Source organism: Eptatretus burgeri, chromosome 5 (assembly GCF_056783735.1).
Source record: "Eptatretus burgeri isolate ZD-2024b chromosome 5, Ebu_testis_v1, whole genome shotgun sequence".
In the NCBI taxonomy this organism is placed as follows: Eukaryota; Metazoa; Chordata; class Myxini; order Myxiniformes; family Myxinidae; genus Eptatretus; species Eptatretus burgeri.
In genome coordinates, this window is record NC_140965.1 from 123,553,275 (window position 1) to 123,565,611 (window position 12,337).

Consider the following 12,337-nt stretch of genomic DNA (forward strand, 5'->3'; position numbering starts at 1 on the left):
ACTTCAACACCTTCCACCAGCACTTCAACACCTTCCACCAGCACTTCAACACCTTCCACCAGCACTTCAACACCTTCCACCAGCACTTCAACACCTTCCACCAGCACTTCAACACCTTCCACCAGCACTTCAACACCTTCCACCAGCACTTCAACACCTTCCACCAGCACTTCAACACCTTCCACCAGCACTTCAACACCTTCCACCAGCACTTCAACACCTTCCACCAGCACTTCAACACCTTCCACCAGCACTTCAACACCTTCCACCAGCACTTCAACACCATCCACCAGCACTTCAACACCATTCACCAGCACTTCAACACCATCCACCAGCAATTCAACACTATCCACCAGCACTTCAAAACCATTCACCAGCACTTCAAAAGAAAATCTTAACAACCCTCGTAATGCAACAGAACTGTATTATTTCCTTGCATTTGGTTTTGAATTTGAACGTTTCCTTTGAACGTTTTATCAAGTTTATTTTGAATTATTTTTCTTTCAATCAAACATTGAAATAATGTCAAATGTGCATCGAGGGGTGTGTTGGTCATGAAATATATGGTGAATCTCATGAACCAGACCTTTCAATGGGATGAAGTCTGACTTCCTGGTTTGTAAGTGCTCAGCCCTCAAAACTAACATTCCAAGGGACAGTTAATCTTCAAGACAGAAGAATAAAGGCAAAGTGATCATTTCATCAGAGTGGGTACACCTAGGAGATCTCCTGGACACAGTGATCATTGCTGCCAGTTATCCATGCTGAGCTCATGGTGCTTTTGGAAGCATTTCTGGCCTTGACCTCAGCAGCATATCAGAAAGATGTTCACGTACTGCTAAGCTCTTCACAAAAAGGCAGGGCATTGCATTCAATTAATCGGGCCCATTAAGGTATACATCGTTAAGGCTCCTATTCGTCGTTTAGTCTGTGGGCACGATGATCGGTAGTGGGTAAGGGGTTTTATTTATTGATAATTGTTATTGCTTGCTTCTTTGTATTTCCTCCGCCATGACCGTTCTTGTTATAATTAAACCTAGATGGTCTCCAGGGTGAAGTTGAGTGGTTGTGAACTCATTGGTAATTAGGAAAGCCCATTGAGGATTAATTGGCTGACTGTTGTTTGTAAAGAAATCTGAAAGGAACTTGGAGTGCTCTTTATCTTTGGACAAAGTTTTCACCCAATTATGGAATTTGTTTAAAAGTACTGTTTGAAAGACCCTTGACCATGTGACCCAATACATTATATACCCACTTTTTGTTTAGCAGGTGTGATCATATTATACAGGTTTTTATAATATTTTGTAAATGATAGATAAATTATCAATCAATGTACGTTGTACCTATGGCTGTGACACGATGTTTTCTCAAACAAAGTTATATTTTAAAGATATTTTTCTTACTTGTGTTATCAACAACAAATCAAACTTTAAATATACAATCAGCAAAGTGACAATATCATTTTTCTCATGAATTAAACTCTAAACAACCATTTTTCCCCCAAGGTTGGATAAACTGAGATCGGTACGACATCATCGTGCAAGATTATTAACCATTGATCAGTTTTCATGTAATGATAAAAGAAAAAGTGAACAATTTGGAGAAGCTGTACAACCTTAAATCTCAAGTTGCCACCTTAAATACAAGTTATTTCGACAAAGGGCGTATTCTTGGTTTTGACTCACCATCAACCTACATCAAATTGCACTAAATCTCATTTGTTGCTTGACTGAATCTTCCTGTATTCAACAACCTTTGAAAGTCAAACGCTACTGTAAGCCTCACAACGTCAAATAGTATCACCACGGACTAATAAGACCAATAGAGACAACAACCATGCAATAAAAACAACAAAATTAATTTCCCATATTTGAGTCACGTGACAACAGCACCTTGTGCTTGAATTTGTTTGAGTTCTTGTTTTCCTTCTTGTTGAGGTCAATGAAGTAATGTGTAACACGCTCACGATCTTTGGCCTCTATGTCCCAGGCCACGCGAAACGAGTCGCACGTGATGTTGGTGATGCAGATGTTACAGGGCACTCCAAGTTCTTCCATCTCTGCGATTCCACTGTCACGAGATTTGCTGTCGGTAGTTTGGCGGCATCCCCCGGGGACTCCTGCTGGGTCACAAACAGGGTTCCAAGCACAACGAATGATAAGTTGATGCACTGCTGGATTATTCTGCTCAAGTCATGTCTCCACCTGTTAATTAATATTTATTAGCCCGTCCCCGTGCAGCCAAAGATGGGGTTTTGCAATCACTTCTATGTGTGTCGGAGCTGTAACTTTTTTACCATTTGAGCTTTTGTCATCAAATTGTCAACAAAGTTTTATTATGAGAATATGGAGAAGGCAAATTAATGATTTTGTTAAAAGGTAAAAAGGTCAAAGGTTAGCATCACCTAAAATCATCAAATGTCATCCAATTCACCTGAAATTCTAATTTACCATTTAAGCTTTGTCATCAAATTTTCAACAAAGCTTTATTATGAGAATATGGAGAAGACAAATTAATAATTTGGTCAAAAGGTCAAAAAGTCAAAGGTGAGAATCACATAAAATCATCAACTTTCATTCAATTGACCTGAAATTCGAAGAATTAGCATACGGAGTCACTGAATTAGTTCACCAATCAAAAGTTAGAAGCCGATTGTTTTTTTTCAGATCAAAAGGTCAAAGGTCATGGTGGGATAAAATCGTAATTTTTTTTAAAACCATTTTAGTCATGTTTAACATACAGAAGAAGAAGAAGAAGTTGATGATGAGGAAGAAGAAGTTTGAATACAAAGCGGCCATGGACGGGCTTTGCATTTTCAGATGTTTTCTAGTTGGGTATTGTGAAAGAGTAGTCTATCTTCCCAAAAAAACATTTGGGCACAACGAAAATACTTAGTCAGAGTTTCTAATTCAAAACCACTTATTCAGTTATATACTCGTGTGTTGGCCTGCCTTTGGAGAAAATACAGCCAATCAGATCACGTCATTGACACTTTCAACAAAGTTTTGTTCAATGTCTCTAGCAGAATGGTATTACACAATTCCACGTTTTAAGATCACTAGAATCACCCATTCCCTATGGAAGCAGCCGGGGGTGGTGATGTGATTATCCTTATTCAAACGTGTAATTCAAAACACCTCTCTGCACTGGAAAACGTGGGGACAGGAACACTGTGTCCTGTAAAAGGAGGGTACTTGTAATACCCTCTCCCACCTGGAGTGGCACGACATGATACACATTTACATAGAGAATTTGCGTTTCTTGGATAGAATAAAACAACCAACACCACCGGAAAGATTAAAAACAGCCCAAAACACTAAATGGGGTCGTGTTAATTCTATGTAGAAGTATGGATGTAATCGGTGCAGAACTGTAGGAGGAATAACACGGCAAACAAACACGCACACACACACACACACACACACACACACACACACACACACACACACACACACACACACACACGCACCCACACCCACACACACACACACACACACACACACACACACACACACACACACACACACACACACACACACACACACACACACACACACACACACACACACATACACATACACACCAGTGAATTAAAACAAGAATTCTGAGTGGATTTGAAAATAATTAGGGAAGTTATTATTTCCAAATCTGTCCTTTTTCATTGGCATGTCCTGTTGTCATTGGCATGGCCTGTTGTCTTTCATTCATTCTAATTCTTAAGAACAATTGGAATAGGTTAGTGGGAATAATCCATTGTGATGTAAATGTCAGGAATCTCACTGTTTCCCAATGACCATGCATTGAATGCCGAATGTCAGTTATCTCTTCACTTTATGGCATGTTCATCCCAAAGGCTGGTAGGATAGCCTACAGGTATGCACATTCGCCTCACAGCTGTCTAGCCTCAGTTCAAATCTATACAGAGTTATAAACTGTCATCCTGATGTTTTACAAGTCGGGCGAGGTATCATTATGTGTGCTGTCCTCGGATGGATGTTAAACTTGGAGTCCCATCTGCCGTCATTAATTGGTGGACATCAAATATCCCATGTAGTCCATGAGCCAGACCTCAGAATTTAATGGATTGGTACCACCTGGGGTGGCAAAATCTGTGTTTTCTTGAAAGGCATATACCCATAGATGGAAAAAACTTTGAAGCCAAGCTTGGAACGGTAGCTGAGTGCTAGTAATCACCTCTTAAAGATGGAGGACCGGGCCCGACCCAGGACCTGAAATTATGGGGTCAGGAAAATATAAATTGTGATTTTTTTTAAACTAATGACCTGATTGCTAAAAATTACCACTCAAAATGTTACAAATTTTATGTTCTACACATCTATATCTATTATATGCCAATATGTGGATTAAGTAGGTCACCAGAGGTCAAAAGGTCATGAAATTTGACCACTGCTTAAAATCTGGCCATCCGTCCAAAAAACACCACCATCACCCTACCAATGGGAATTTCTCAGCCAGAATGGACTCAAATAGAAGTTAATAAATGTCCAAGTCCATTTTATGCCTAAAAGTGTGGAATTTATTTCTATCTCAGCCATGGTACATTACAGAATTTGACACATCTTTGGAAACGGCCATTTTTAGCCAAAAAAAAAATCAAAAATGAATGTCAATATGCTCATATTTAATTAACTTTTTTTTTTTGCAGGAATTCAATTTTATACCAGTAAAGGCTATGCAATATTTCTTTCAATGTTAGATGTTGGTCTGTTTACAAGATCAGTGGAGGTCATTTGAAGGTCAAACAGCACTTCTTCTCTTTCTTTGGACTTTTTTTTTTTCAACAGGGACACCTGAAGTGCCATCTTTCAGCCAATTAATTAACTAATTGGCACTTCTGTATTGTTTCTGTCCACCAATCCTTTGTTCTTGAAGGACACAAAGTTCATGAAATTGACATGACACATTACAATTGATTTGAAACGTTCTAGTTGTTTGCTCTGGCAATCTCTCAATTGTTACCACTAACCATGTTCAGTGAATAGTATTAACAAGGAATCTGCATAAAAGGTAAGCTATGCAAGATTTTTAGTCACTAAAAAACTGTCCAAAAGTAGGTTAATTCAACAAAAAAAATCTCAGAAATCTTGGCCAAATTCACATCAGCCTCATATATAATGATTACTGCCAAAAAATGTTCTTACTATTATCCATGTACATTGTATGTTCCTAGATATAACATACCAAGAATGCCACCAAAACCCTAGAACTGCGCATGCGCCAAATAGCAATAATGTGAGTAATAGAATTTCTATAGGGGTATTTGCAGCATTTTGCAGACGATGGACTAAACAGATTACAAACACTGATAGCACTGAGGTTTTACAATACATTAAGCAGTATACTGGCGATGTTTGAGTAAAATTGGTTGAAATTTTTCCATGTCCATCCCTAGGTTGAAAATTTGCAGGTTAAAATGGCATATTTTGCAGTTAATACAAGGAAAATGCAAAAATGTCATGTTTTTGAGAAGGTATAGTTAAAGAACGAAGCCATATAATTTAGTTGCTAATAGCCTCAGATGATGCCGGGAGCATACGGAAGGTATAGATATTTTCATTTTGCCAATCGAATAAATTTTTGTGTCCATGGGGTGTTGAAGTTGACTGAAAAAATGGGCCCAAATAAGTATAAATTTTCATAAAGCAATTTTTTTTGCAGAACATATGAATAAAATCTGCATGTATGAATTATTGGGCAGATGTGGGGTCTTCAAAACTAATTTTCCAGTATATTAACTTTAATTTAGCTAATATTTAATATTTTTCAATTTTCATGTATATTTTATTTTGGTTATGCCTCACTGGTCACACTTGAATGATTCCTAACAAAGGGAACACGAGCACTACTGCGGGGAGCTTTATATCGGTATTCTTGGTAATGAAGTAGGCCTATTTCATAATTAGAACCACATGGCTTCGTAACCACATCCCAGAGTCCTTTCGTAATCAATAATGTTCTTCACTTTCAAACAATGATGGAGGGCACTGGAAATCTCGACCAACCCTTACTGCCACGCAAGTTGACCCATTCCTCCTGCATCTTCGAGTGTGAGGACACAGACCTCGAGCTGAATTCACCCCAAGATCATGCATCGTGGGAACGGCTTCAGAAAGCAGCTGAGATCTGGAAGCATGCAGCGATTCTTAGGATTGCTGCTACGGCTAGAGATGATAAGATCCCACAAGTCCTCTATCACAAGGGATGCAGGAATCAATTCGTTAAGAAACGTGACCTGGATGCTATTGAAAAAGCGGCATCTGCAGAGAATCTGGATAAGCAGGGACAGAAAGGACTGAACCGGAGAAAGTCATCAGCAGGTCTAACCTAGTCATCATCACGCGTGTATGAACCAGTCTGCATCTTCTGCATGAAAAGCACCAAGTATCTCACGAACAGCAAAACAAGAGAGCTCTTGGTCCAATGCGTCGATCTACGTTCTGATCAGACGGCTAGGAAGGCAGCAGTAGACGAAAGTGATCCAAGATTGATGGCGATTACGTCCCGAGACCCAATTGCAGCTGAGGGCCACTACCACCGGTCTTGCTGTCGTAGGTATACCAAACAGATTAGCTCCAAGACTAACTCTGAAACTAGTGGTGATCCGGTGGCATTCTGCCCAGACCCAGACGAGGAGTATGCTAAGACTGAAGTACATTGTTACAGTGGACTGTTCAGGTTATTAGGGATATTATATTTGAGAAGCCTCAAGTGATAAGAATGACTGAGTTATGCAAATACCTGCTTGATTTATTCGTATAATCTGGTGTAGGCCTAGGTGAGGTGAAAGCGTCCACTAAAAAGCACATCCACAGAAAGATCAAGGGGGAGTTTGGGGAGAGTATACATGCGATACCAGATGAGCAGGGCAAATTGCTGGTCTATCCTGACAACCTTTCCATGTCCCAGCTGGTGCAAGAAAACCAGAGGCTTAAAGAGGAACTCCTAGCCACCAAGCAGAACACCTAAATCAGAACACATTTTCACATGATATTTGACATTTGTGGGTGAAAGATTTTATATGAACACCAACAAATTGGCATCTTCCATTTTTGCGTATTTTGGGCTAAAAATGGCCGTTTTCAAAGATGTAAAATTCTGTTATGTACCATGGCTCAGATATAAATAAATTCAACACTTTTAGGCATAAAATGGACTTGGACACTTATTAACTTCCATTTGAGTCCATTTTGGCTGATAAACTCCCATTGGTAGAGTAACGGTGGTGCTTTTTTGACGGATGGCCAGATTTTAAGCAGGGGTCAAATTTCATGACCTTTTGACCTCTGGTGATCTACTTAATTAGCATATTGGCAAATAACACTGAACAACAAATATCAAAATTTTTTTTTTACTGGAGATGTGTAAAGTGATTAAGACTAATTTGGGTACGCTGATTTCAAAAATCATAACCGTTTTGCTGTATCACGTCAGGATTTTCAGGAACAGAAATATTCCCATTGCCTAGAAGTCAGGATTTCAATGAAATTTACATATGTCTTTAACATGTCTATTTCGTACAATTGTTGTTAACTTGTGTTATATTTCTTTCTTTCAGATAAAGATGAGTAGGCGTTCCTGTACCAATCATCCTGACAACTTCTGTTATGTCTGTGGTCGGTATACCAAAAAAGATCAACAGCGAAGTATATCTACAGCAGTGAAAATGAAGGCCACCTACTTTCACTACTTCGGGTGTAAGGTGGGGGACCAAGAACAGAGCTGGGCACCACACATCTGCTGCACAAGCTGTCACACAACCTTGACTCAGTGGTTGGTGGGCAAGCGCGCGAGCATGCCATTTGCGGTGCCCATGATATGGCGTGAGCCGCAGAATCATCATGATGATTGTTATTTCTGCTGCACAAGCATCGCCGGCTTCAACAAGAAGACTAAAGGTCACATTAAGTACGCTGACTGCGTCTCTGCTCGTAAACCTGTGCCTCATGATGACGAGAACCCTGCTCCAACACCTCCAGCTGATCAGAACATAGCTGTAAGCAGTGGTGAAGAGGATGGTGATGATGAACCTTGGAACCCGACACTCAAGAATCACACCTTCTGAACCAGGGAGACTTAAATGATCTTGTAAGAGATCTCTCGCTGTCAAAGGCGAAGGCAGAGCTGCTTGGATCAAGGCTGCAGCAGTGGAATCTACTTGAACCTAACACCAAGATATCCTTGTTCAGAGCACGTCACAGAGACATGGCTGAGTTCTTTGAGATGGAAGACACGATGACATTCTGCAGTGACATCAACGGTCTGTTGAAAGAACTTGGGTGTGATCACGATCCTGCAGACTGGCGCCTCTTCATCGACTCGGGGAAGAACAGCTTGAAGGCTGTTTTGCTCCACAATGGCAACGAGAAACCATCAGTCCCACTGGCTCACGCGTTCGGCATGACAGAGACCTATGAGACTATGCGGCAGCTGCTTGATTCCATCAAGTACAATGACTTCAACTGGCACATCTGCGGAGACTTGAAAGTGGTGGCGCTGTTGTTAGGGCTGCAGTCAGGCTACACGAAATACATGTGCTTCCTTTGTCTCTGGGATAGCAGAGACGACAAGAATCACTGGACGAAGAAAGATTGGGAAGAGCGAAAAGAGCATGTACCTGGTCGACACAATGTGAAGCATGTCGCCCTTGTCGACCCAGCCAAGGTTTTCCTTCCACCACTCCACATAAAGCTCGGCTTGATGAAAAGTTTTGTACGGGCAATGGATCTGAATGGGCGTGGGTTTTTATACCTCAAGGAAAAGTTTGGCAACACCTTGTCGGAGGCCAAGATCAAGGCTGGTGTCTTTGTTGGACCGCAAATCCGACAGATTATGAAGGACGAAACTTTTCCGACAACTCTAAACCCCAAAGAGCTGGCAGCGTGGAGGAGCTTCAAAGCTGTGACGGACAACTTCTTGGGGAACGAGCGCGCGGACAACTATGAAGAAATAGTGCAGCAGCTGCTGGAGTCCTTCAGGAAACTTGGCTCCAGGATGTCCCTGAAAATCCATTTCCTACACCAGCACCTGAACTTCTTCCCTGACAACTTGGGAGCAGTCTCGGACGAGCACGGCGAGCGATTCCACCAAGAGATTTCACTCATGGAGACGCGTCACCAAGGGCGGCACAACCCGAACATGATGGGCGATTTCTGCTGGTTCCTGCATCGTGAAACTGACACAGAGCAACACAAACGCAAAGCCAAATGCCTAAAGCATTTTTAATTCCATTCTAGTGGAGTTTTTCTGTAATTTCTATAATTTTGAAGCATTCATGATGAAATAAATGAATAAATGAATTTTTGTAAATTTCATTGAAATCCTGACTTCTAGGCAATGGGAATATTTCTGTTACTGAAAATCCTGACGTGATACAGAAAAACGGTTATGATTTTTGAAATCAGCGTACCCAAATTAGTCTAAATCACTTTACACATATCCAGTAAAAAAATTTTGTTGTTCAGTGTAATAGATATAGTTATATAGTACATAAAATTTGCAACATTTTGATTGGTCATTTGTAGCAATCGGGCCATTAGTTAAACATATATCACAATTTATATTTCCTCTACCCCATAATTTCGGGTCCCAGTCGGGCCCGGTCCTCCCATCTTTAAGAGGCGATTACTAGCACTAAGCTACCGTTCCAAGCTTGGCTTCAAATTTTTTTTTCATCTCTGGGTATATGCCTTTTAAGAAAACACAGTGAAAATTTGCCACCCCAGGTGGTACCAATATCTGTTCTTGCTCATGGACTAATGGTGTTCTTCTGGAAGAGTATATGAGCTATTGGAGGAACCATTCAAAATTACTGCCTTAACCCATAGGGAGCAGTGACCTCACCTCTTGGCCAGTTGGTGGAGTACAGATAACAAACAAAAATATGCATACCAATTATTACCTTCCACTTCTCTGGTTAAAAGTGTGCAGGTGTATCCATATTGTTAGCCCCTAGGTGTATCCAGTGTGCAGGTGTATCCATAAGAATTGTGTTTAAATGTGCACCACACGGAGGGTGGTGCATCAAAATAAATAGTTCAGGATTAAGGTTTAGACAATTGCACATATAACCTCTTGAATGTACCACTGAGTGAAGGACCAGGTATGGTCGAGAAGAATGACAGCTCTGTTGAGAGGGGCTGTGCTGTCCAGAGAGCGAGGGGAGGAGCTTTCGTCACCTCACAAGGGCTGGAGTTATGGGCCCCTCTGGGGGGGGGGGGGTCAGAGCTTTAAATGCCCCTGGAGGGTGGAGTTTTCATTGCCCCAGGGGGTGGAGTCTGGGGATCTTTCACAAAAGAGAGGGAAGGAGTCGTGGCTGGGGAGAGTTGAGTTGGGCACGAAGTGAAGGAAGAGGTGAACCAGGGACAAAGAACAGTTCTTCTGTTCATGCTGCCTGTCTGCCTTTGGTTCTTGCTCTTGCTGTGGCTCTTGCAGTGCTTTGTCATTCCTGTTTTGCCCCGTTCATCACCCTGCTCATGTGCTTCATCGTCCGTGCTTTGCTCAGTTCCTCCTCCTGCCTGTGTGTTTCGTCGCTCCTCATTGCCTTCTTGTCCACCTGCAGAAATAAGGCCTCATCGAGTTGTTGGCCCCAATTCCTGTCTGTGGTCCAATCCGGTGTGTAGCACCATAGGTCTTATTGTCATTGTACATAATTATTTGTTGATAACATATTCCCCCTTTCTTCCCTTCCCCAATACACCATCGTGATTTCACCATTCCCTGATTCTTTTCATTTATTTAGTTCAACTTGCAAATAAAGCCCGCCACTTCGCTGACAGGGACAATAAAGGTGGGGGGGGGGAGAGAAAGAGGGAGGGAGAGAGAGAGAGAGAAAGAGAGAGAAAGAGAGGAGGCAGGTGTAAGGCGAGAGGGGGGAGGCGAGGCAGAGAGGATGAAGAAGGGGGAGCTACGGGGGAGGTGGGAGAGCGACACCTCACCAATCATTGCTATTCATTGAGGGAGGGGGAGGGGTGTATGAGAGAGAGAGAGAGAGAGAGAGAGAGAGAGAGAGAGAGAGAGAGAGAGAGAGAGAGAGAGAGAGAGAGAGAGAGAGAGAGAGAGAGAGCAACAGAGGTGTGGGAGGAGAGTGCTGCATTAGGAGGGTGGAGTGAAGAGGGGACAGAGTGAGAGAGAAGGGGCGGGGGGGGTGAAGAGGGGGGGGAAGCCAGATGAGGGGTGGAGGTGGGGTTAGCAAAGAAAATGATATGTCGCTTTATGACCGAACACGAAAAAAATTAAAAACCGCAGAACAGCTGTACACACGACACAACAGAGTTTATAAAGTAATCCGCTGGTGCATCAGCAAAAACTTTGATATTCCAGGTCCAGAATATTTGTGGGACAATGAACCAAAAGCAACCCCTGAAAAATTGAAGTACTGCTCACGAACCCCAGAATGATCCCATCGAGCATGAACATTGAAAAAAAGCATTGCGACCAGATATCATACCGAAGTACAAAAAAAGGAAAGGCATTCCTAATTGAGGTGTTAATACCAGTGATTTTGGACTAACGATGTGGAAATGAAGAAAATGAACAAATACCAAGACCTCAAGAATGAAGAGAAATGATCCTGGAAGCTGAAGAATCCCAAAGGTGTTCCAGTGATGATGAAGAACCTCACAGAGATATTAAAAACCATCATTGGGAATATCACGACAAACGACCTGCAGTTGGAAGCCGTCCTGGCTCAATCACGATCCTGAAGAGAGCCCTCGACACAAAACTTTGAGAACAGAAAACTTCACATCTTGGTCCAGGAATCGTGACCCCTTACCGAAATGAAGGTGGATCCTTTGAGCCCACTCTGGGAGGACTCCATTCCACATTCTGAAACCCAAATATGGAGATACCAATCAACAACAACAACAACAACAACAACAACAACAACACACACACACACACACACACACACACACACACACGATCTCTGCCCAAGGCCTTCACTACCAGATCATGGCAAACACTTGGTCGGATGGACCTCATTGTATGTATGTATATATGTATATATATATATATATATATATATATATATATATATATATATACATATATATATATATATATATATATATACATACATACATACATAGTCAAAGCTCGTTACTATGCCACCTCGCTTCTATGCCACTCTCGCTATTATACCACTTTTGCTCGGTCCCGACAAAATTCAATACAAAATAAATTTACTATGCCACCCCCTACTCTCGCTACCATGCCACTACTGTGTGACTGTTAAAAGGCACGAGTCGTGAAAAAGTCTGTATTGCGCAGTGCTCGATTATCACACTCGCGTCCAAAGGCGAAGCGACTAACTACA

At 41.7% G+C, this 12,337-nt stretch overlaps 1 protein-coding gene across 4 annotated transcripts in view; it reads right to left on the reverse strand.

The window, feature by feature from the left end:
- Positions 1–12,337, reverse strand: part of PHYHIPL (phytanoyl-CoA 2-hydroxylase interacting protein like) — a 96,212-nt gene that overhangs the window by 48,814 nt on the left and 35,061 nt on the right. For 2 of the 4 annotated variants that reach the window (XM_085883532.1, XM_085883533.1), the window contains exon 2: positions 1,893–2,119. In XM_085883532.1, the coding sequence (XP_085739658.1) occupies positions 1,893–2,119 (227 nt within the window). Of the gene's footprint in view, positions 1–1,892; positions 2,123–11,567; positions 11,723–12,337 lie in introns of those variants that run through there. The other 2 variants (XM_085883534.1, XM_085883531.1) reach the window with 2 other exon arrangements.